Source organism: Zeus faber (genome assembly GCF_960531495.2).
Source record: "Zeus faber genome assembly, chromosome: 13".
Taxonomy (NCBI): Eukaryota; Metazoa; Chordata; class Actinopteri; order Zeiformes; family Zeidae; genus Zeus; species Zeus faber.
In genome coordinates, this window is record NC_137198.1 from 3,609,020 (window position 1) to 3,635,016 (window position 25,997).

Below are 25,997 nucleotides of genomic sequence, written 5' to 3' on the forward strand. Positions count from 1 at the left end.
GTATGTATGTGAAATTGAATCTGCGTGTGAGAGTGAATATTTGGGAGTGAAAATGTTATGTATGTGAGCAGACCAGAATGAGTTATGGCTTGTACGGCCCCCCATATCTATGTATTATGTATGTAGTACTGTGTGTATGATGTATTATGTGTGTATATAGTATGTATGACACATGAAGTTTCATGTATTAGACAGTTCTGTTTCATAAAAAAAACAAAATTTCAAGACATTATCAAATGTTCACTTTGCGGCTCAGGCAGAGCAGACGTTTTGGTTCAATAATCCAGATTTGACATCAGTAGACGTCTCATCCAGGTTGTTTGTGTGCTGCGCAACTTCAGCAGGTTGTGTTTAAGACCTTGTTCCGTGAGGACCTGCCCCCTGGAGGGTCCCCCCGCTGGTACCTCCATCCCCTCCACCAGGGGAACAGGGAGACTGCGGAGCAGAAGGTGGTGGAGGTCCCGGTGGAACACGGAGGTTCAACACCGCCCCCGCCGGGTGGAGAAGATCCACGACCTGGAAGAGGAAACCTCTGACCCCGGTGGCGATGGTGTAACCATGGTAACCAAGCATCAGCTGCAGCTCCTGTCCTGAACTTCTAGTTGACTGAGATGTTTTGAAGACACAGGAAGTAACTGTAGAAACGTCAGTTTAATGGTGTTTCAGGTAAAAAAAAAAAAACACAAACTGTAACAATAAGTTCAGCAGGAAGAAGAATAAACAAAATAAAAGTACATTGGCAACGCAGCCATTTTGGTCCTTTTATAAAACGTACAAAGCTCCTTTTTTTTTTAAGAAGTGAATTTTGTGGGTACGAGACGTTTAAACCCCCCCCCCCCCCCCCCCACACGCGTCTCCTCTAAACGAAGAATAAATCAGCGAGTGAAACATCCCGAAGCCGTGACCGCAGAGCAAACGCAAGTTTGAGCTGCTGTGACCAGCGGGGGGCGCCGTCCCTGCCCCAGTCAGAAAGGAACCGCTTGAACCGGAAGCTGCGCCTCCTGCAGCAGGAAGTCAGGACCTGGAGGCCGAGCGGAGCGGCTCGCGCCCGTCGGTGGCGCTCGCTCGCCGTCCATCGTCCGTCCCAGGAGGACACGAGGCCAGAACGTCGGATCGAAAAGGAGCGGCGGCCATGTTGGAGGGAGCCCCTCACTACGACGACGATGCTCGCAGCGTCGTCAACCTGATCGTCCTCGCGACGCTGAAGATACAACCAAGAGTAAAAACATCAAAAAAATTGTTTTCAATACTTTTTAAATACTAGAGTATTTCCATGTTGTGTCTCAGACTGCGGTCAAACCACGACGTAAGAAGTTCTACTGCTTCACAACTTTACGTTCTACTGGGGGAGGAGTACTTTTACTCTGAAGGAAGGGTACTCTTACTCCTACTCAAACTGATTCTCAGACACTGATCAATACGAGTCCTGATCGAGTATTGGTCACTTATCAGGAGTCACTTCAGGATGTTTCTACAGTGAATCCTCGGTTCAAGTATAAAGGAATGATCCACACCCCTTCACTGATGACATCACCATAGTATCAGCCAATCAGAGACCTTTTCACATTGTTTTGGAATGTGGCAGCTTTCAACTGCCAAGTTGGAATTTAAATAATTTTTAAATAAGGTTAAGATCAGAAGCAGGAAGTCGACTGAGTCGAGATTTAAATAAACGAAGTTATCGGCCAAAATATCACAACTCCAACTAATAACTCACTTTAACTAAGTATAACTCATAACTAGTTGAAATTAACTTGTAACTAACTAAAACGTACTAACTAAAACTAACTAGAACTAACTAACTATAACTAACTCAAAACTACTGTTATTAACAACTAACTTACCATAACTAACCATACCTAACTTGGAATGAATTTAAACGTGATAAAACATAAATAACTTTTAAACAGTAAAAAATGTCTGAACAAAAAAATGGCGTCGTCACCAACGTCCCGTAACCATAGCAACCTGTTTGAGTGTCTAGAGCTTCAAAGCATCATGGGAATCCCACCAAACAGGTTGGCTCAGGGCATGCTAATGGCATGCTAACTAGCTAGCTCAGAATCAGTTAAAAAACAAAATGGCTGCAGATCCTTCATCTCCACAGGCGAGGAAGAGGATGAGAGGTAGAGTCTTCGTCACGATGATGATGAAGATGACAAGGGAAGCACCATCTTGTTTGGTGATCAGACACCAGGACCTGATGAAGGTGAAGAGGAGGATGGAGGTGAGGAAGAGGAGGGTGGAGGTGAGGAAGAGGAGGATTCAGGTGGGGACGTAGAGGTGAGGAAGAGGGAATGGAGGCGATGAAGGTGAGGAAGAGGAGGGTGGATGCGGAGGTCCTCAGTGCAGCCGCTGCTCCAGGTGGCGCTCCACCGCCTGCAGCAGCAGTTGGGAGTATTCCTCCAGCAGGGCGGAGGTGCCGCGCCCCACCCCCACCTCTCCCAGATTGAACCTGGGGGGGCGGGGTCCCGTGGCGGGATGGGAGGAGTCCGAGCCGCTCAGCAAGTTAAGCTCCGCCCTCACAGAGGTAAAGGTCTCTGATAGGAGTCTGGCCATCTCCTGCTGCTGGGGGGCGGAGCCACTGCTCATCTGGGGGGCGGGGCCAAACACACACACACACACACACACACACACACACACACACACACAGTTGAAGCCAGGAGTGGATATCTCAATGTTGAAATGCATTCTGGGAAAGACTACACCAAGATGTCACCAGAGTCAGTGTGTGTGTGTGTGTGTGCGTGTGTGTGTGTGTGTGTGTGTCCTACCAGTTTGTAGATGCTGGCTGCTCTCCTGAAGCTGCTCTGGAGATCAGAAGCTGCAGATCTAACGTCCTCCATGGAGACCCCTGGGGCGTGTCTCCATGACTCCTCCCGCTTCGCAGGGCCCTCCTGCCCCGGGAGGCCCTCCTGCCCCGGGAGGCCCTCCTGCCCCGGGAGGCCCTCCTGCCCCGGGAGGCCCTCCTGCCCCGGGAGGCCCTCCTGCCCCGGGAGGCCCTCCTGCCCCGGGAGGCCCTCCTGCCCCGGGAGGCCCTCCTGCCCCGGGAGGCCCTCTGCCTGGTCCTGGATGTGCAGCTCTGCGGTGGGGACCACACCCAGGGGGCCGCAGGGCCCAGTGGTGCAGCTCTGCGCTTGGGCCCTAGGGGGCGTCGGAGCAGAGGAGGAGGAAGGGAAGGAGAAGGGGAGGCAAGGCTTGTCCGGGAGGGCGGAGCTCGGCCTGGCCTGCCGGGTGGGGGGAGCCGCCAGAGTGGGAACCACAGCGGCGCTGGGCAGAGGCTCCCCATGGGGCGGAGCCACACACGCCAATGATGTGACATACGGGTGGAACTCCGCCTCCTCGGCCTCCTCAGGGTCCAGCACGTTGAGGCCGTCGCCCATGGAGACGGAGCGCGACACCTTGGCCATGGAGCTGGTGGTGGGGCTCATGTAGGACGGCGGGGATGACCATTTGCGGGTGGGGGCGGCCGCCATGTTAGCAGGGTTGCTAGCAGCCACGCTAACGGCGCTGGGGGTGTGGCTAGTGGGGCTCTCCCTCGGCCGGGGGGAGGTGGGGCTGGGCAGGTGGGGGAGGGCGGGAGGCAGCGTCCGTCTGGGGGTGGAGGGGAGGGTGGTGGGACGCTGGGGGAGGGGGCTGACTTCCCTGGACGGGCGAGAGAGAGTCTGGTCTGCTGGGGAGAGAGAGAGAGAGGGAGGGGGTGTCATCGTTTTATTTTAAACTAATTTTTACAGTTGAAGCTCAGACGAACACGTCGTCCTCCATCTTTGATCACTTCAGAGAGACATCATATATATCATATCAATATATCATCGACAAAATAGAAATGACATCTAAAGCAGCCTCTGATACAGTATCTGTATCTCTACCCAGAAGCCTCTAGTTCTGGGCCCAGAACATGGTGTTGGTGTGTCCAGCCTGCGGGGGGCGCTGTGGAGCCACGTCACTTCACTACAAGCTCCATCCGGTTCCGAGTTCCACGCTCGGGACTATTTCTCAGGCGAAGAGCCGTCGCCGTCGGCGAAGTCGAACTGGAACCGGAGCGGAACCATCTGGAAACGTTCTGCCAGAACCCGTCCTGGGAGGAGGGACCATAACAAGCGGACTTCTCACCCAGGGAAGCTGTAGATTCAGGCGGCGGTGCTGTAGCGCCCCCGACCGCCACAGCCTCGTTGGTTGACATTCATCTAATGTGCTGGGATGTCCAGGGCTCAGTCAGAAGAACATGTGTTTGTCCTCTGGTCCCCTGGTCCGGGGTCCTGCCCATGGGGGGAGTCAGAGGAAAGATCACCACCTGTAGCCACGTCCCGGGGGTCAAGAGAAACACCTTCTGGCCCCGGGTCAGAGTCCAGCATGATCGGAACTTCCCGGGACGTTCGGTGAGAGAGCGTCGTGGGAACGGTCTGTGCCTTGACCGGGTCCTTTCAGGTCCTCGGGTCCTATCGGGTCCTCGGTCCTTTCGGGTCCTCGGGTCCTGTGCTCTGGAACTGGGACATTAAAGTCTCCTCATAAAGGTACCAACAACTCTCCCTTAGATGTTTGACTTGCACCTACTTCCCACTGAAGAGGTGCGGTCACAGAAGCTTGGCCAGAGGGGCGTGGTCAGAGAGGCGTGGTCTGGGGGCGTGGTCAGAGAGGCGTGGCCAGGGGGCGTGGTCAGAGAGGCGTGGTCAGGGGGCGTGGTCAGAGCGGCGTGGCCAGGGGGCGTGGTCAGAGAGGCTATCGTGTGATGGTGGTGTTCCTGTTTCTTTCCTCTCTCGACTTCAGAGTAAAAAAAACGAATCAATCCGGGAGCAAGCACCATGTGGGATCCTCACCTGGATCCAGCAGCAGGTTCTGGACCGACTGGACCTTACGGAGTCCGGAGGCGGAGCTTAGGTGGGAGGCTGCGGCCCTGGCCACGCCCCCCACCCCCCTCCTGGATTCAACGCACACCTGGACCTTCTTCCGGAGGGGGGAGGGGCGAGGAGCCGCTGGGCCACATCCTGGAACCTCCCTGGACCCTTCCTCAGCGGGCGGGTCCTGCTGCCCCTGGACCTGTGGGGCCCTGGTCTGGTTCTGGTCCATCAGAGGCCGAACTTCAGAGATCAGGGGCCTGGTCCTCACCTCCTCTCCTCCTCCTCCTCCTCCTCCTCCTCCTCCTCCCCTGAGGGTATTAGAGGGGAGAGGAAAGAGTGTTCTGGGAGGGGGGAGAGAGAGAGAGCAGGTGAAGGAGCGTACAAGAGAGGAGAGGAACCTCTGGGTTCTGGTTCGAGCCCAGACCTCCTGAAGTACCAGGATGTTCTCACTGCACCTCAACATGGAGGACCACCCAGACATCCCAGAATGCATTTCAACGACTGCGCTGTGACACGTTCAATTCATTAACATCAACAAAGTATACCATTGGCTACAGCAGGAAGTGACTCAAATTCCTGTTTATAGTCTCTCATTTCCTGGTTCTGGTCTCTTACTTTACGAGGATGGACGGTGATGAACTGATTTAACTCACAGTTTGACTCCTTTCCTGGTTTCAAACGTAAACACAGATGTTAACACTTCGACATCTGTGGACGTGCATGTAAACTTTTGGAATTTTTAAAAATATTTGTATTCGTTTGAGCGAGATTAGTGTGTTCTAATCCCAACGTGACTTTTCCCAAATATGCACCCTGCACATGCTGCCCTGTGGGAATGAGAAAGGTGACTCGGTGACACAGTGACACGGTGACTCGGTGACACGGTGACTCTGTGACTCCAGAGTCTCGATGACTCTGTGACTCGATGACTCTGTGACTCGATGACACAGTGACTCTCTGAATCAATGACAGTGCCTCGGTGACTCTATGACAGTGCCTCGGTGACTCAGATACTTTGTAACAGATAGTGCCACGCTGCAATATGTATTGGTACCAGCAGGAGGCGTCCTCTCCAAATGATATAAATCTGATCATTTCGATCATGTAATAATAATGATTGTGTTTATTATAATAACATTGTGATTATAATGAAGTAAGACAGATACATCTGAAACCTTTACGTTTGTTTTTTTCCTTATTTTCCTACTTGTCGTCATACTAGCCATCAACGACCCACTAGTTGGTGCCTGCTTGGTGGCTAGTTAGTGGCTAGTTAGAAGCTGGTTAGTGGCTAGTTAGTGGCTGCTTGGTGGCTTGTTAGTTTCTAGTTAGTAGCTGGTTAGTGGCTGGTTAGTGGCTGGTTGGTGGCTCGTTGGTGGCTAGTTAGTGGCTAGTTAGTGGCTAGGTAGTGACTGGTTAGTAGCTAGTTAGTGACTGGTTAATGGCTGGTTATTGGCTGGTGAGTGGCTGGTCGGTGGCTTGTTAGTGGCTAGTTAGTGGCTGGTTGGTGGCTGGTTAGTGGCTAGTTAGTGGCTGGTTGGGGGTTGGTGGCTAGTTAGTGGCTAGTTAGTGGCTTATTATTGGCTGGTCAGTGGCTGGTTGGTGGCTAGTTAGTGGCTGGTTGGTGGATGGTTAGTGACTAGTTTGTGGCTGGTTGGTGGCTAGTTAGTGGCTAGTAAGTGGCTGATTGGTGGCTAGTTAGTGGCTGGTTATTGGCTGGTTAGTGGCTGGTTGGTGGCTAGTTGGTGGCTAGTTAGTGGCTGGTTGGTGGCTAGTTAGTGGCTGGTTGGTGGCTAGTTGGTGGCTAGTTAGTGGCTAGTTAGTGGCTAGTTAGTGGCTGGTTGGTGGCTGGTTGGTGGCTAGTTAGTGGCTGGTAAGTGGCTGGTTGGTGGCTAGTTAGTGGCTTATTATTGGCTGGTTAGTGGCTAGTTGGCGGCTAGCTGGAGCGCAGGGACATTCAATAAAAACTGCATTTTTTGTGTAAATTCTTTACTAAATAAATAAAGTAAATAATAAATCCTGCACTTCTAGAACAGGAAGAGTTCCAGTCAGTCTCCCAGGCCCTGCCCCTCCAGGCCCCGCCCCCTCCGCTCTGCATGTCTGCTGATGGAGGCTGAACAGGACGTGACACGTATGCTGCTGTTCGGTGTTTCCATGAACAATTTTCCTGTTTTTACTGAATCAGCGATTTTCCTCCAAACACAGGAAGTAGAAGGAAGTAGTACCTGCCAGAGGAGCTGAGGAACCGCGAGGAAATGCTGAGGTTCTCGCTGGAGTCGTGGAGAGTTCGGTCACTTCCTGCAGAGCACGCACACGCCCGCACACACACACACAGACACACACACACACAGACACACACACACACACACACACACACACACACACACACACACTTATACTTTGCCCCCAAAGCGTCAAACCTCCCCTGGATTCCTCGGGTCAACATTAAACCCCGCCCATTTCTGCCATTTTGAATTTTGTTCCAAACTATCTCACATGAATGGGGATCAGGAAGGACAACGTTTTCCGATCCTTCAAACCACAGTTTTGAAGTTGTGGGCGGAGCCTATCAGTGCATCATGTGATCAGCAGCGGGCTATGGCGTTGGCGCCCCCTGCCGGTGCAGCTGTGCTACCTGAGCTGCAGGCGTCGGCCAGCGTGACAAAGTGCTGCTTCAGGAACAGCTCCTGGTCCGGGGTCTGAGGGACCGAGGCCCCCGGGCCCCCCATGCCGACACCTCCTTCCTCCTCCTCTCCTGAGGAGTTGCCCCCCGCAACCCGAGGCTCCGTTGGCTCACACACTGCAGAAGAACAACACACCGGGATGTTAGACGGGTGCAGGTGTCAGCCTCTTAGGGGGCGTTCAGTGTGTGCCCGTCTCACCCTCCCGGGGGGGTCTGTCCGGGCTGGACTCGGGCGTCCAGTCGTCCAGGGAGCAGGCGCTGTCCGGACTCTGGTCGCACTGACACGCCTTCACCTGGAACTCACTGAGAGACACAGGTACATGAGGACCTGCTGGGGGTAGTAAGTGGTGAGCCAGTGGCTAGTTAGTGGCCAGCTGGTGGTTAGTTAGTGACTAGTTAGTTGCCAGATTGTGGCTAGTTAGTGGCTAGCGAGTGGCCAGCTGGTGGTTAGTTAGTGACTAGTTAGATGCCAGATTGTGGCTAGTTAGTGGCTAGCGAGTGGCCAGCTGGTGGTTAGTTAGTGACTAGTTAGCCTCCTGGCTCTGTTTACCTGCCAGCCAGACTGAGCGTCTCCTCCCAGCTCGGCGGGAACAGAACCTCAACCTCTGGACTGTCTGGAGACATGAAGGCTGGTCTCCCGTAGGTCCTCAGATCACTGTCCACCTGGACCACAGACAGACAGGAAGGCAGACAGACAGACAGACAGACAGACAGGTATAGCAACACAGTCAGATAGACAGCGACATGTAATGCACAAATAATCACACACAGTCTACAGGAAGCACAGGATGTGTCTCACCTGTGTAGGGGCGACCTGCAGGCTCACAGTACTTCCTAGCTCCGCCTTTCCAGCTAAGCTCCGCCCTATCTGACTGCTGGGAGACTTCCTGTCATCCTGGGGGTGGAGCCTGCCATCCTAGAGGGTGGAGCAAATGGGGAAACGGCGTTTAAATGTGATCAGAGCTGACAGACAGACAGACAGACAGACAGACAGACAGACAGACAGCTCTGTACCGGGTCTGGTTCCTCCAGGTCCTGGTTCTGGTCCAGGTCCTGGTCCTGGCTAAAGGAGTCCAGCTGCCGCAGGTCCAACATGGACTTCACCACCAGGGCTCTGCCGGCGCCATCCCTCCTGGACCAGCGGCGGCGGGGGGGGCGAGACCCCTGCTGGGCAGACAGGAAACAGGAAGAGGAAATAAAACAGTGGAGAATAAAAGATCACAAAGCTCTGTTCATGAACCACTCTTCTGCATCTTGTTCTTGATGATGTTGACTAGTTTAAAGTTTTATTTGACATCTTTCCTCCTGGTTCCCTCCAAGTTCTGCTCAGACGGACGTCGAGTCTCAGCAAGTCTCAGCGAGTCTAAGTGAGTATGAGTGAGTCTCAGGAGAGTCTCAGCCAGTCCCAGCGAGTCTCAAGAGAGTCTCTGAGAGTCTCAGCGAGTTTCGGCAAGTCGCACTGAGTCTTGTCGAGTCTCTACGATTCTTAGCTTGTCTCAGTGAGTCTCGGTGAGACTCGGCGAACTACCTTTCGTTTCTGTCCTGTAGCTAACAGGAAGTGCCGAAAACACTGACAACCCCATAGCGACGGAAGGTAATTTTTTCAGACTCTTCTTGCAGAGTAAAAACTAGTGAACTACTTGAGTCTGATCATTTTAAAGATCCTTTGCATCGGCGCTCGCTCCAGTGTAGCTGCGACCGCAGTTCTGCCACCATCAGGTGAACGGAAAGATTGCAACATGGATTTCAGTTATACTGTATAAATGGGATGCATTTCAAGAAACAAGATGTGGGCCAATTATAATCTGCCCAAGGGCCACACTTGGCCAGGGGCCGGACTTTGGCCACACCTGGGCACCAAAGGCTGGGATAACGTCACCGTGGCAACCGGAGGGATGCTTGCTTTGGCAACATGGTGTTTCCTCCAGTTCATGAAGCCTACAGCCTGAACAGGGAGTAAACAGAGAGCAGGTAGCATTCCCACAGGAAGTAGCTAACAGGAAGTAGTGCTGTAAATGAGCTACTTCCTGCTTGTGCTTCAGACAGGAAGTAGAACAGACTCACCTTCCTGTCGTCGCTGCCCTGTTGAGGCTCCAGAGAAGTCTCCTCCTCAGCGCCCCCTGCAGGCACACACTGACATTAAAAGATCCAACATGGCGGCGCCCCCTGCAGGCTGGAGGATACATGAATAATAACTAATATCTAATGATGAGTGTAACCATGGTAACAGACCTGAGATGATGTGACCTTCCTCCTCCTCGTCTTCCTCCTTATCACTGTCCGATGACATGGTGACGGTGGGGGGGAAACTACACACACACAAACACAAGTACATGTAGTGTGTGTTTTAGTGTGTAGCGTATGTTGCCTGTGTGTGCAATGTGTAATGTGTGTAGTGAGAGTAGTGTGTAGTATGTAGTGTGTAGTGTGTGTAGTCTGTAGTGTGTAGTAAATAGTGTGTAGTGTGTGTAGTGTGTGCAGTGTGTGTAGTGTGCAGTGTGTGTCGTGTGTTACCTGTGCTTCCTGTCGTCAGGTCGAAGGTCGTTGAGTCGCTGTAACATCCTGATGGTGAGATCTGGACTGAGACGCCACACAAAGATACAACTACACACACATACACACACACACACACACACACACACACACACACACATACACACAGCGTCAGGGAGTTGTGTAGCTGGGGATTGGCTGTGTCTCTTCCTGGTTCCTACCTGTCTCCTGACACGGTGATCAGGTGTTTACAGTCGTTGGTGAACTTCATCCCAGTGACGATCTCTGTTAGAGAGACAGACAGTAAGACAGACAGGCAGAAAGACAGGCAGACAGACAGACAGACAGACAGGCAGACAGGCAGACAGACAGACAGGCAGACAGGCAGACAGACAGACCTGAGTGTCCAGACATGGTGGCCACACAGTCTCCAGAGTAGAAGTCGTAGATGCTGATGTTCTTGTCTGAGCAGCTGGTGGCGACGAAGAGTCCAGAGGGATCAGTCTGGACCTGGGGACAGAGGGGCAGTAACACCACCCATACTTCAATTAGACCATCCTATATCCACCCATTCATCCATCCATCCATCCATCCATCCATCCATCCATCCAAGTTCAAGTTCAAGTTCAAGAGATTATTTGTCACATACATATACATACGTTCATACATATATGCAGTGAAATGTCATGACACCCCCATCCATCCATCCACCCATCCATCCATCCATCCACCCACCCATCCATCCATCCATCCATCCACCAATCCACCATCCATCCACCCATCCATCCATCCATCCACCAATCCACCCATCCATCCATCCATCCACCAATCCACCCATCCATCCACCCATCCATCCACCAATCCATCCCTCCAGCAATCCACCCATCCATCCACCCATCCATCCATCCATCCATCCATCCACCTTGATCAGCGTCCCGTCTTCCCCCTGGGATCCTTTATAAAGCTTCTTCTGTTTCCCATTACTGATGTTAAAGATCCTGCAGGAGGAAGAAGAGAGGAGGGGGAGGAGGAGAGGAGGAAAGGAGAGGAGGAGGAGGAGGCGAGGAGGAAAGGAGAGGAGGAGGAAGAGAGGAGGAAGAAGAGAGGAGGGGGAGGAGGAGAGGAGGAAAGGAGAGGAGGAGGAGGAGGCGAGGAGGAGGAACAGTCAGATGTATTGCGAAGTCACTTCCTGTTGTAGAACATGAGCCTTCTACTAGCCTGGAGTATTCCTACTACCACTACTACTATTACAGTACTACTACTCCTACTATCATGACTACTTCTAGTACTACAGTACTACTACTACTACCACTACTACAGCACTACTTCTACCACTACCACTACAGCACTACTACTACTACTACTACAGTACTACTACTCCTACTACCACTACTACTACTGCTACTACTACTATCAATACTACCACTACTACAACTACAACTACCCTATACTACTACTAATACTACTACAGTACTACTACTACCTTTAATATTTAGTATTATCTTGTTACTTTACCCCCATGCTGTGATATTTATATGTTTCAGTTCTGTTCTTATTTGTTGTGCTTGATCGGTTTTCTTGTGCCCCCACCCACAGACCCCGTCCCCGCCAACCTGATGCTGCGGTCCTGGCAACCAATGGCAGCGTACTTCCTGGAGGCGTCGACATCCATGTCGTACAGCGTTGTCTTCCTGACCACGTGGTGCGTCCTGGAAAACTGGAGGCCCTCCTGGGTCTGCACACACACACACACACACACACAGTAATTTAAGTTATTGATCAATGTTATTCAGGTGTTTAAGTTCAGGGTCTGCTGTGGTTAAGAGCAGGTTAAGCAACGATTCAGACCAGTCTCCAACCACGGCCTGGGGGCCACATGCTGATCACCAGCAGGGGGCAGACTGGACTTCCCACTGACCGTTTTACATGGGTGTTGTTTTAGGGTGACACACCCTGTTCTTCATGTTCTGCGTTGCTCTGTTTTGTTGTTCCTGCTGCAACGTTTAAAGAAGAACCAGCGGCTCCATCTAATAACTGGACACTCATTGTACAACTGTTTATAATGGATTACTACCAGCACCAGCTGCAGTGGACACGGCTCCCCTCGCTTCAGTAAGCTAAGCTAAGCTAATTAACACACGGCCAATTAGCACCAACAAGACGACCAAGAAACAGGAGGGCTGTGTACCGGGTCATACACCTCCTCCCTGGGACTCTCTCAGTGCTGAGCCTCAGGGTAAATCATTACCCTGGGTAAGGAGAGGGCGACTAACAGGCCGAGCCCAGCGCCCTGAGATCTGTGATGCGAGCGGCTGGTCTGCATAATCATCCAGGCCACGCCTCTTCAACCCCTGTCCCTGGTAGGACACAACCCTGGACATCTGCCAAAGGGGGAACGAGCAACAAACCTCCCCAACAACCAAGCGTGCAGCTGGAGAACAGATCTGCCCCACCGCTGCAGGACCATGGATCTCCGTCTGACGGCACCGAGGGTGACTCGCAGAGTAAAAGGCTGTAGGGGAAGCCAACGACTGGGCCTAAAAACTCTGATCGGAACCCTGACTCTGAGACTTTGCTGTGAAAGATGTGGGAAGCATGTGCAGTGAGAACACCAAAACACCCTGCTCTCCCAGGGATACGGTCTCTGACAAGACAGAAGGAATCCTGCATATCGCGGCTGCACATCCAGCTGCAAAAAGAATCGTCGTGCACGTGGGACCAATGATGTTGCGGAGCAGCCCGAAGAACCCAAACCAGACTTTACTGCTCTGTTGAACACAGCTCCTTGGTGCTGAGGTGTTCATCGTTGGCCCTCTACTGCCTCAGAAGAGGAGTAGAAACATTCAGAGGATGAACACTCTTTTTTTTATTGCTTTTAATTCATCTGTCAAAGCACTTCGTAAACTGTGTTTTTAACGGTGCTATATTAATAAAGCTATTATTATTATTATTATTATTAATAATAATAATAATAATAACAAATCCGGAGTTAAAAGTTGTGGAGAGCCTGAGGAGAGCTTTAAGCATGAGAGTAATCAGAGGAAGAGGAGTCACCCACAACCGCCTGTGCACCTTCTCCACCCCCAAACCCCATCCGGGTCCCCCTCCTCTAGTCAAGTTAAATTTAGCTGCGCCGTCTCCAAAAGCGGTGGAAAACGGGACTAAATGGACGCAGTCTGGAGCGCTGAGGGGTTCTCTTCACCTTCTGCGCCGTGTGGAAGTAGATGCTCTTGTCGACTCCACAGCTGATCATCCGCACCATCCCATCGTTGGCTGGAAGACAGGGAGGAGAGGGGGTTGCCATGGTAACACGGGAAGTGATGGAGGCGTCAGCCACGTTGGCCTGGGTCCATGTGGTTCCTCACCAGCGAACCTGACGGAGGTGATGGAGGAGGAGTGCTCGTCCAGGGTCTGCAGCAGGGCGTAGTCCCTCCCCGCGTCCAGGACATGGATCAGACGATCCCGACTGGAGGAGGCCAGGAGGCGCAGGCCTGGGGGGGAGGAGGATGTGGGAGTGTGTGTGTGTGTGTGTGTGTGTGTGTGTGTGTGTGTGTGTGTGTGTATGTGTGTGTGTGTGTGTATATACATGCGTGTGCATGTGTGTGTGTGAGTCCTACCAGTATCCGGTTTGGAGAACTCCAGACAGAGGATCTCAGAGTCGTGAGCCTGAACGTTGAGGATCTCCTGCATGCTATGCATGTCATGGATCCTACACACACGCACGCACGCACGCACGCACGCACGCACGCACGCACGCACGCACGCACGCACACACACACACACGCAGACACACACACACGTGTGCACACGCACACACACACACAAACGCACGCATACACACACACTCACACGCATGCGCACACACACACACACACGCACACACACACACACACACACACACGTGCACACACACACACACACGTGCACACACACACGCACACACAAACATGCGCATGCACACACGTGCACAAACACACGCACAGTCTCATTGGAATGAACAATACACTGAGTAATAGACTGCTACCACACTACTACTAAACAGTAGTGTAGTAGTAGTAATAGGAGCAGTCATATACTATATAATAAATAATACTAATAGTAGTGTAGTAGTAGAGTAGTAGTGGTAATAGAGTAGCAGAGTAAAAAGTAGCAGTAATAGTAGTAGTAACAATAGAGTCGTGGTCATAGTAGTAATGTAGTACAGGTACTCCTCACTTAACAACCGAGTTCAGTTCCCAGGACCAGGTTGTTAAGTGAATTGGTCGATAAACGAGGACCTGTGTTATTTCTGAGACTGAGAACGGTGATGAGATGACATCTATACAGTGTATATAGTATATATATATATATATATATATATATATATATATATATATACACACACATACATATATACATATATATATATATATAGTGTATATAGTGTATATAGTATATATAGTGTATACAGTGTATATAGTATATATAGTGTATACAGTGTATATAGTATATATAGTGTGTATATAGTATATATATAGTATATATAGTGTATATAGTATATCAAGGGTGATGAGATGAGACGCTGTGGTATGTATGCAGTGTACAATACAGAGCGGTCAGAGAACTGGTTGTAAGTTTGAACGGTGGTCAAACAGGTAGGTTGTTAGGTGAGGAGTACCTGTAGTAGTATTGGTGCCCCCTAGCGCAGCATCCCCAGTACAGTAGAAGTCATAGCAGTAGTAGTAGTAGTAGTAGTAGTGTAGTAGTATAGTAGTAGGAGTGTACTGTAGTAGGAGTAGTGTAGTAGTAGTTGGAGTACTGTTGTAGTAATATCACATCACCTTGGTGATGTCCTGTCTTGACTACTGCAACGCCCTCTTAACAGGCTTGCCGGCCTGTGCGGTGAAGCCACTACAGATGATACAGAATGTGGCGGCGCGACTGGTGTTCAACCAGCCAAAGAGGGAACATGTCACTCCGCTGCTCATCCAGCTCCACTGGTTACCTGTAGCCGCTTGGTTACCTGTAGCCGCTTGGTTACCTGTAGCCGCCCGCATCAAGTTCAAGTCTCTGATGCTGGCCTACAGAGTGATTGCTGGGAATGCTCCACCTACTTAAATTCTCTTGTAAAAGCACGTTACCCCCCGGATGCTGCGCTCGTCAAATGAGCGTCGCCTGGCTCTGCCGGCCGTACAGCCACGGCAATCCAGGCTATTCTCATTTGTAGTTCCACGTTGGTGGAACGAGCTGCCAAAAATGACCAGAGCAGGGACCTCCCTCTCTGTCTTTAAGAAGCACCTGAAGACCCAGCTCTTCAGTGAGTACCTCCTGTCCTAACCTACAATTACTTAGCACCACCTTGCAGTATTTATTGTTACACCAATGTTGTTGTTACACTAATCTCTGTCGCAATGTAGCTTGAATGTTATTCTCCCTTGTAAGTCGCTTTGGATAAAAGCGTCTGATAAATGACTAAATGTAAATGTAAATGTAAATGTAATATGGTAGTAGCAGTGTAGTAGTAGTAGTAGGGTAGTAGTAGTGTAGTAGTAGTATAGTAGTAGTACTAGTGTAGTAGTATAGTCGTAGAATAGCAGTGGTAGTAGTAGTAAAAGTAGTAGTGTATAGAAGTGTAGTAGTATTTACCGCAGGGTCCCCAGCCGGTCTCCAGATGCCAGGTGGAGCCCATCGGGACTGAGGCTCAGGGTCCTGATCCCGGTCCGGCTCTCAGGGCCCTGGGGGTCCGAGGTCCTCTCCAGGGCACCAGAGACGCAATTAGGGTCCAGGAGGCCGGACAGGGTCTGGTCCACGTAGACCACCTTCTGCAGGTCCTGCTCAGGGGTCAGGGGTCAAGGGTCAGGTGTCAGAGGTCACACTCAAACCTCACTGACTATATAATCACACATATATTCCCCCAATATTATAGTATAATATGAAATATTATACTATAATATTATTAAAATGTGAAATATGATTTCTGAATATAATCCAGATGTCTCTACCTGGCTGATGATGTTCCTGCTGCTCACACCGTCCATGTTCCACAGACGGATGGTGTTGTCTGAGGAGCAGGTGAAGAAGGAAGTGGAGGGATGTGGACCTCCATCAGGACACACCTGGAACACAACACAGGCCTTACCTCTGTGTGTACTACTGTGTGTACTACTGTGTGTACTACTGTCTGTAGTACTGTGTGTAGTACGTAAGTGTAGTAAGTAAAATCTGTATGTTTTTTACTAAAATCTCTTAATGTTTTTATTTACTAACGTCTCTGAATGTTTTTATTTACTAACATCTCTGAATGTTTTTATTGACTAACATCTTTGTATGTTTTTATGTACTGTCATCTTTGTATGTTTATATGTACTAACATATTTGCATGTTTTTATGTACTCACATCTTTGTATGTTTTTTATTTACTCACATCTCTGTATGTTTTTATGTACTAACATCTTTGTATGTTTTTATGTACTAACATCTTTGTATGTTTTTATGAACTAACATCTTTGTATGTTTTTATGAACTAACATCTTTGTATGTTTTTATGTGCTATCATCTTTGTATGTTTTTATGTTCTAACATCTTTGTATGTTTTTATGAACTAACATCTTTGTATGTTTTTATGAACTAACATCTTTGTATGTTTTTATGTGCTATCATCTTTGTATGTTTTTATGTACTAACATCTTTGTATGTTTTTATGAACTAACATCTTTGTATGTTTTTATGAACTAACATCTTTGTATGTTTTTATGTGCTATCATCTATGTATGTTTTTATGTACTAACATCTTTGTATGATTTTGTGTACTAACATCTTTGCATGTTTTTATTTACTAACATCTCTGAATGTTTTTATTTACTAACATCTCTGAATGTTTTTATTTACTAACATCTCTGAATGTTTTAATTTGCCAATACCTCTATGTTTTATTCACTAACATCTTTATATGTGTTTTGTATGTGGAATGTTTGTCTTTTATTGCTGCAGGATGGGTAAAGCCCAGGCCAAATGTTCCACTATGTGGGACAATAAAGTTAATCTTGAATCTTGCCCCAGACGCAGGAGTAGAGCTTCCCTTTCTCCCCCTTTCTCCCTCTCCCTCCTCCTCCTCAGCCCTCCTCACCTCCATGCCCCAGACGCAGGAGGAGTGGTAGAGGGAGGAGTAGACCTTCCCCACCCGCTGGGGGTCTCGGACGTCCCACACAAAAAGACTGTGGTCGCTGTAGACGCAGGACAGCCAGCGGCTCAGGGGGTCAAAGGTCACCGCCACCGTGTCCGGGTAGCGAGAGCCTGCCCTGCAGGAGAACAGCTGACTGGAGGAGGAGGAGAACATTTATCGTATTCACATTATTATAAAAAAAATTATAAAATATAAAAATTTCTTATTACAGTTTATTCATATTTAAGAGATTATCTCAGTATGTTGCTGTGACCAGTTTTCTCAGTGGAAGCGCTAAAACTAGACAGCCTAGTTATTACACAAGACAGCCTAGTTATTACACAAGACAGCCTAGTTATTACACAAGACAGCCTAGTTATTACACAAGACAGCCTAGTTATTACACTAGACAGCCTAGTTATTACACAAGACAGCCTAGTTATTACACTAGACAGCCTAGTTATTACACAAGACAGCCTAGTTATTACACTAGACAGCCTAGTTATTACACAAGACAGCCTAGTTATTACACAAGACAGCCTAGTTATTACACAAGACAGCCTAGTTATTACACTAGACAGCCTAGTTATTACATAAGACAGCCTAGTTATTACACAAGACAGCCTAGTTATTACACTAGACAGCCTAGTTATTACACTAGACACACTGTTATTACACTAGACACCCTAGTTATTACACTAGAGACACTAGTTATTACACTAATCATACTAGTTCTTAAACTACACATACTAGTTATAAAACTCAACATTTTAGTTGGAAACTAGTCATACTAGTTCTAAACTAGACATACTAGTTATTAAACTAGACATACAAGTTATTAAACTAGTCATACTAGTTATTAAACAACCTACTAGTTATAAAACTAGATACTAGTCATTAAACTAGACACACTAGTTACCAAACTAGATACTAGTTCTTAAACTAGACACACTAGCTATGAAACTAGTCATACTAGTTCCTAAACTAGACATACAAGTTATTAAACTAGACACCGTAGTTATTAAACTAGTCATACTAGTTCTTAAACTAGACATACAGTACAAGTAACAACATAAGAGTTATAAAACTAGATAGTAGTCATTAACTAGACACACTAGTTATCAAACTAGTCATACTAGTTATTCAACTAGGCATATTACTTATAAAACTAGACATACTACTTATAAACTAGTCATACTAGTTATAAATCCTTGTCAGTGTATTTTTGTATTCAGATAGTGCAGCCAGACGGCTGCACATTATCCTGCTCATTACACACTACTAACTGAATGCTGGTTAGTAGGTTAGGTAGCTGGTAGCTGGTTATCTCTAAATAACCTCCTTCAGAGACATAGACCTGGTCCCTGTCAGGTTATTTACACACAACTAGCGTCCGGAGGGATGTTGTCTCCTAGTTAACATTAATACTATATTAGCAATATTATGTCGACATTTCAAAATGTATATCAATCCATACATGTGGATCAGTGTGAGAGACAAAGAGCTCCTTATTAAACACCAATGAACAAGAACAGAAACTCATTCATAACCCCCCCCCCCCCCCCCACACACACACACACACACACACACACACACACACACACACACACACACACACACACACACACACACACACACACACACACACACACACACACACAGTGCTGCAGGTCACATGACATGGAATGATAAAACCATAAACAGTGAATAATGTGAAACACAGTGCTCAGTCTGAACCAGGGTTTCCAAACCATGGCCCGGGGCCCCCGGAATGTTTATAATGTACTGTTCAATCTGCACAGAAATTAACTTAAAATTACAATATTCAATGAATCCACATTATTTAACTTCATATTTAGAATATGAAACAATAAAATAGAAAAAATATATATGATTAAATGTTAGGGTTAGGGTTATTAGGGAATTCACTAATAATGAAGAAAAAGAAGAAGAAGAAGAAGAAGAAGAAGAAGAACAAGTAGAAGAACAACAACAATACGAAGGAGAAGAAGAAGAAGAAGAACAACAACAACATCAACGAGAAAAACAAGAAGAACAAGAACAAGAAGTAGAAGAAGAAGAAGAACAAGTAGAAGAAGAACAACAACACGAAGGAGAAGAAGAAGAAGAAGAACAACAACAACAACGAGAAAAACAAGAAGAACAAGAACAAGAAGTAGAAGAAGAAGAACAATTAGAAGAAGAACAACAACACGAAGGAGAAGAAGAAGAACAACAACAACAACATCAACGAGAAAAACAAGAAGAACAAGAACAAGAAGTAGAAGAAGAAGAAGAACAAGTAGAAGAACAACAACAACACGAAGGAGAAGAAGAAGAAGAAGAAGAAGAAGAACAACAACAACAACGAGAAAAACAAGAAGACCAAGAACAAGAAGTAGAAGAATAAGAACAAGTAGAAAAAGAACAACAACACGAAGGAGAAGAAGAAGAAGAACAACAACAACAACAACACGAAGGAGAAGAAGAAGAAGAACAACAACAACAACAACAAAACAACCACAAACAACACGAAAAGAAGAAGAAGAAGAACAACAACAACAACAACACGAAGAAGAAGAAGAACAACAACAACAACACGAAGAAGAAGAAGAAGAAGAAGAAGAAGAAGAAGAAGAACAACAACAACAACAACAACAAGAGCAGGAATAAGAAGAAGAAAATAGAAAAATAAATGTAAAACTTTTTTTTTAATAAAAATAAAGTAGTGTAGCCTGTCATTTAAAAGTCTGTCAAATGAAATCAGGGCCGTGTGTGTGTGAGCCCCACCTGGCGTGCTGCAGGCTGCTGATGTCACTTCCTACGCTGTGGGGGCGGGGCATGGTGAACAGGAAATGCAGGTTGATTGGACTGAAGGCTCGAACCGTCCCGTCAGCACAACCACAGAAGATCATCTCCTCAGTGACGCACAGCGAGGTGGCCTGGGCGCTCTGCACACGGTACCCAAGGGAACATCTGTAGACCCCTGCCGTCCGGACTCGGCCCCCAGGGGTCTGTACTTGGCCCCAAGGGGTCGTTACTCGGCCACAGGAGGTCTGTACTCGGCCCCAAGAGGTCTGTACTCGGTCCCAAGAGGTCTGTACCCGGCCCCCAGGGGTCCGGACTCAGCCCACAGGGGTCCGGACCCGGCCCCAAGGGGTCCGTACTCGGCCCCCAGGGCTTCATACCCGGCCCCCAGGGGTCTGTACCCGGCCACCAGGGGTCCGTACCCGGCCCCAAGGGGTCTGTACTTGGCCCCCAGGGGTCTGTACTCAGACCCCAGGGGTCTGTACTCGGCCACAGGAGGTCTGTACTCGGCCCCAAGAGGTCTGTACCCGGCCCCCAGGGGTCCGGACTCAGCCCACAGGGGTCCGGACCCGGCCCCAAGGGGTCCGTACTCGGCCCCCAGGGCTTCATACCCGGCCCCCAGGGGTCTGTACCCGGCCACCAGGGGTCCGTACCCGGCCCCAAGGGGTCTGTACTTGGCCCCCAGGGGTCTGTACTCAGACCCCAGGGGTCTGTACTCAGCCCCAAGAGGTCTGTACCCGCAACCAGGGGTCTGTACAAGGGATCCAAACCACAGGGGTCTTTACTTGGCCCCATGGGGTATGATGGAGTGAGAGATCATTTAGACACTTACTGTCACACTGTCCACTCTCTGGACAGGAAGGAGACGAGGAGAGGAGACGAGGAGAGGAGACGAGGAGACGAGACGAGGAGATAAGATGAGGGGAGGAGATGAGGAGACGAGACGAGGAGAGAACAAGAGGCGACGAGATGAGGAGACAAATGAGGAGAGGAGAGGAGAGACGAGAGGAGAGGTGACGAGGAGACGAGGAGACGAGAGGAGAGGTGACGAGGAGACGAGAGGAGGAGACAAGATGAGGAGAGGAGACGAGGGGAGACGAGGAAATGAGAGGAGACCAGGAGATGAGAGGAGAGGGGATAAGGAGAGGACAGGATACGAGGAGAAGAGGAGAGGAGACGACGAGACGAGACGAAGAGAGAAGATGAGGAGCGGAGACGAGACGAGGAGAGGAGAGGAGATGAGGAGACGAGGAGACGAGAGTAGAGGTGACGAGGAGGCGAGGAGACAAGGCGCGGAGACAAGATGAGGAGAGGAGACGACGAGACAAGATGAGGAGAGGAGACGATGAGACAAGATGAGGAGAGGAGACGACGAGACGAGACGAGAGGTGCAAGGAGACAAGGAGATGAAAGGAGAGGGGACGAGGAGAGGAGAGGAGGCGAGAGGAGGCGGGATGAGGAGAGGCGAGGAGATGAGAAGAGGAGACGAGGCAACAAGGAGACGAGACGGAGCGAGGAGACAAGACGGGGGGCGGAGACGGGACGAGGAGACGAGGCGAGGAGAGGAGATGAGGAGATGAGACAAGGCGATGAGGAGAGGGGATGAGAGGAGACGAGACGAGGAGAGGAGACGAGATGACGAGGAGACGAGTTGAGGAGCGGAGATTAGACAAGGCCATGAGGAGAGGAGACGAGGAGATGAGGAGACGAGGATAGGGAGGAAAAAAGAGACAGGGCTTATGATGTTAAAGCAGCGCTGCGTCCAGGAAGGCGTACTACACACTACCTACTACACACTACCTACTACACACTACACACTACCTACTACACACTACCTACTACACACTACACACTACCTACTACACACTACACACTACCTACTACACACTACCTACTACACACTACACACTACCTACTACACACTACCTACTTCACACTACACACTACCTACTACACACTACCTACTACACACTACACACTACCTACTATATACTACTTACTACACTCTACACACTACATAGATCCTACTACCTACTACACACTACATACTACACACTACACACTACCTACATACTAACTAGTATTCTAGCATGTACTAACTAGTATTCTGGTACGTACTAACTAGTATGCTAGTAGGCATTGTGGACGCAGCGTTAGTAGCAGCTCTACCAGCAGGGGGCAGCAGATGAAAACAAACTGTATTTATCTGAATCAGTTCCTCCAGGATTCACTGTTTGTTTTTGTACTGCACGGCTAGAACTGCACCGCTAGTACTGTACCACTAGTACTGCACGGCTAGTACTGTACCACTAGTACTGTACCACTAGTACTGTACGACTAGTCCACTAGTACTGTACCACTAGTACTGCACCACTAGTACTGTACGACTAGTCCACTAGTACTGTACCACTAGTACTGCACCACTAGTACTGTACCACTAGTACTGCACCACTAGCACTGTACCACTAGTCCACTAGTACTGTACCACTAGTACTGCACCACTAGTACTGTACCACTAGTACTGCACCACTAGCACTGCACAACTAGTACTGCACGGCTAGTACTGTACCACTAGTACTGTACCACTAGTACTGCACGGCTAGTACTGCACCACTAGCACTGCACCACTAGTACTGGACCACTTAGTACTGGACCACTAGTACTTCACCACCAGTGGTACTGTACAGTACTAGTACTGCACCACTAGTACTGCACCACTAGTACTACTAGCCGTGCAGTACTAGTGACGTGGAGAAGCTCATTCCTAAATCCAACATGGCTTCCTCCCACTGGGCCGGCAGACTCACCCTAAGCTCCACCCACTTGTCGAGTAGCCGGCGGTCGTTGAACTCGCAGAGCAGCCCGGAGGAGGTGATGGAGAAGGTGGAGGCCGCCTGCTTGCCCCGCCCACACGCCACATCGCTGAAGAAGTTGTTCCTCAGTTCTCCAAGAAGCCCCGAGCGGCCGGTCAGCGGGACGGTGGCACTCATCTGGGGGGGGGGGAGACCTTAGAACCAGACCAGACAGGATGGGACGGAATGTGACGGGATGCGATGGGATGAATGGATGGAATGGGATGGGATGCGACCGGATGGGACAGGAAGGAACAGGATGCGACGGGACGGGACGGGATGGGACGGGATGCGACGGAATGGGACGAGATGGGACGGGACGGGACAGAATGGGATGGGACGGGACGGGACGGGACGAGATGGGACGGGACGGAATGGGATGGGACGGAATGGGACGAGATGGGACGAGACGGGGTGGGGCGGGACGGAACAGAATGGGATGGGACGGGACGGGACCGGCCCGGTACCTTGGAGGACTTGGCGTGGTCCAGGTACCAGAACTTGACGTGGCGGTTGCCGGCGGTAACGAAGTAGGAGCTGTTGTCGGAGAAGGACACGGCCGTGACTTTACTGGAAACCTTGTTGGCAGCGACCACCACGTTTTTCTAACAAACACACAAACACACAAACACACAAACACACACTGTTACTGACAGGTTTTACACTTTTTATTATAGAACCATTCATGATAGAAGTTTAAATATAGAAGTTAAATTATAGTAGTTTAATTACAGAAGTTTAATTATAGAAGTTTAATTACAGAAGTTTAATTATAGAAGTTTAACTATAGAAGTTTAATTATAGAAGTTTAATTACAGAAGTTGAATTATAGAAGTTTAATTTTAGAAGTTTAATTATAGAAGTTTAATTATAGAAGTTTAACTATAGAAGTTTAATTACAGAAGTTTGATTACAGAAGTTTAATTATAGAAGTTTAATTATAGAAGTTTAATTTTAGAAGTTTAATTATAGAAGTTTAATTATAGAAGTTTAATTACAGAAGTTGAATTATAGAAGTTTAATTTTAGAAGTTTAATTATAGAAGTTTAATTATAGAAGTTTAACTATAGAAGTTTAATTATAGAAGTTTAATTACAGAAGTTTGATTACAGAAGTTTAATTATAGAAGTTTAATTATAGAAGTTTAATTTTAGAAGTTTAATTATAGAAGTTTAATTATAGAACTTAAATTATAGAAATTAAATTATAGAACTTTAATTATAGAACTTTAATTATAGAACTTTAATTATAGAACTTCAATTATAGAACTTAAATAATAGAACTTTAATTATAGAACTTTAATTATAGAACTTCAATTATAGAACTTTAATAATGGAACCTTAATAATAGAACTTTAATTATAGAACTTTAATAATATAACTTTAATTATAGAACTTTAATTATAGAACTTCAATTATAGAACTTTAATTATAGAACCTTAATTATAGAACTTCAATTATAGAACTTAAATAATAGAACTTTAATTATAGAACTTTAATTATAGAACTTTAATAATGGAACCTTAATAATAGAACTTTAATTATAGAACTTTAATAATAGAACTTTAATTATAGAACTTTAATTATAGAACTTCAATTATAGAACTTTAATTATAGAACTTTAATAATAGAACTTTAATTATAGAACTTTAATTATAGAACTTTAATTATAGAACTTTAATTATAGAACTTCAATTATAGAACTTAAATAATAGAACTTTAATTATAGAACTTTAATTATAGAACTTCAATTATAGAACTTTAATAATGGAACCTTAATAATAGAACTTTAATTATAGAACTTTAATAATATAACTTTAATTATAGAACTTTAATTATAGAACTTCAATTATAGAACTTTAATTATAGAACCTTAATTATAGAACTTCAATTATAGAACTTAAATAATAGAACTTTAATTATATAACTTTAATTATAGAACTTTAATAATGGAACCTTAATAATAGAACTTTAATTATAGAACTTTAATAATAGAACTTTAATTATAGAACTTTAATTATAGAACTTCAATTATAGAACTTTAATTATAGAACTTTAATAATAGAACTTTAATTATAGAACTTTAATTATAGAACTTCAATAATAGAACCTTAATAATAAAACCTTAATAATATAACTTTAATTATAGAACTTTAATAATGGAACCTTAATAATAGAACCTTAATAATAGAACTTGAATTATAGAACTTTAATAATAGAACCTTAATAATAGAACTTGAATTATAGAAGGGTTATTGTGAAGGTTGATGGAGCCGTGAAGGTTCTGACCTTTCAACCGGTTTCGTGTTTGTTTTTACTCAACACACCAGAAGCTGCTGCTTCACTCTGAACTGAACTGTGAAGTACAAGTGCTTTGTTCCTACTGTAGCTAAGTAGTTTTTTACAGTATCTGTACTTTCTTCAGCATACTCAGTTACAGATACTAGATTTCTACAGGTACCTTTTACTCTCCTACCTTTTCAACAGTCACTCCATAAACACCAATGATATAATGTCCTGAATGATGAGAGACCTCTATATGATGATACCAGCAGACACCGGCAGGCAGGCAGACAGGCAGGCAGGCAGACAGGCAGGCAGGCAGGCAGACAGGCAGGCAGACAGGCAGCCAGGCAGGCAGACAGGCAGGCAGACAGGCAGCAGACTGACAGGCAGGCAAACAGGCAGGCAGGCAGGCAGACAGGCAGACTGACAGGCAGGAAGCCAGACAGACAGGCAGGCAGACAGGCAGACTGACAGGCAGGCAGACAGACAGACAGGCAGGCAGACAGACACAGGCAGACTGACAGATGGGCAGACAGACAGACAGACAGACAGACAGACAGACAGACAGACAGACAGACAGACAGACAGACAGACAGACATTCAGACAGGCAGGCAGAAAGACAGACATTCAGGAAGACAGACAGACAGACAGACAGACAGGCAGGTACCTTCCAGTTCCACACGTTCACCATCATGTCGTGCTGGTAGCCCACGCTAACGATGTATTTCCCGTTTGGAGAAAAGGTGACGCAGGAAACTCCGTACTTGTGTTCCTGCAGCGCCCCCACCTGGACACACTGCAGCACATCCCACAAGCGCACCGCCGGCATGTGACCACTCTGACAGGACCAGGGGGACAGACAGCATTATTAGTCCACAAGACGGACGGACAGACAG

The 25,997-nt window shown here is 47.5% G+C and overlaps 1 protein-coding gene across 1 annotated transcript in view; it reads right to left on the minus strand.

Moving 5' to 3' along the window:
- Nucleotides 1-882: 882 nt before the first annotated feature.
- The window catches only part of LOC307239335 (mitogen-activated protein kinase-binding protein 1-like), a 31,081-nt gene continuing 5,966 nt past the window's right edge, over nt 883-25,997 (minus strand). Inside the window, exons 5-31 of the mRNA XM_080012694.1 lie at nt 25,769-25,939; nt 23,283-23,420; nt 22,771-22,953; nt 20,796-20,813; nt 19,946-20,106; nt 17,120-17,309; nt 15,996-16,109; nt 15,640-15,824; nt 13,632-13,723; nt 13,380-13,505; nt 13,217-13,287; nt 11,628-11,749; nt 10,937-11,012; nt 10,413-10,524; nt 10,236-10,299; nt 10,036-10,125; nt 9,754-9,830; nt 9,586-9,641; nt 8,536-8,688; nt 8,321-8,437; nt 8,072-8,184; nt 7,721-7,824; nt 7,474-7,638; nt 7,064-7,136; nt 4,818-5,179; nt 2,775-3,673; nt 883-2,592 (exon numbers count right to left, since the gene is read on the minus strand). Of these exons, the coding sequence (XP_079868820.1) occupies nt 2,344-2,592; nt 2,775-3,673; nt 4,818-5,179; nt 7,064-7,136; nt 7,474-7,638; nt 7,721-7,824; nt 8,072-8,184; nt 8,321-8,437; nt 8,536-8,688; nt 9,586-9,641; nt 9,754-9,830; nt 10,036-10,125; nt 10,236-10,299; nt 10,413-10,524; nt 10,937-11,012; nt 11,628-11,749; nt 13,217-13,287; nt 13,380-13,505; nt 13,632-13,723; nt 15,640-15,824; nt 15,996-16,109; nt 17,120-17,309; nt 19,946-20,106; nt 20,796-20,813; nt 22,771-22,953; nt 23,283-23,420; nt 25,769-25,939 (4,281 nt within the window). The 3' untranslated portion in view covers nt 883-2,343. The remainder of the gene's footprint in view (nt 2,593-2,774; nt 3,674-4,817; nt 5,180-7,063; nt 7,137-7,473; nt 7,639-7,720; nt 7,825-8,071; nt 8,185-8,320; nt 8,438-8,535; nt 8,689-9,585; nt 9,642-9,753; nt 9,831-10,035; nt 10,126-10,235; nt 10,300-10,412; nt 10,525-10,936; nt 11,013-11,627; nt 11,750-13,216; nt 13,288-13,379; nt 13,506-13,631; nt 13,724-15,639; nt 15,825-15,995; nt 16,110-17,119; nt 17,310-19,945; nt 20,107-20,795; nt 20,814-22,770; nt 22,954-23,282; nt 23,421-25,768; nt 25,940-25,997) is intronic.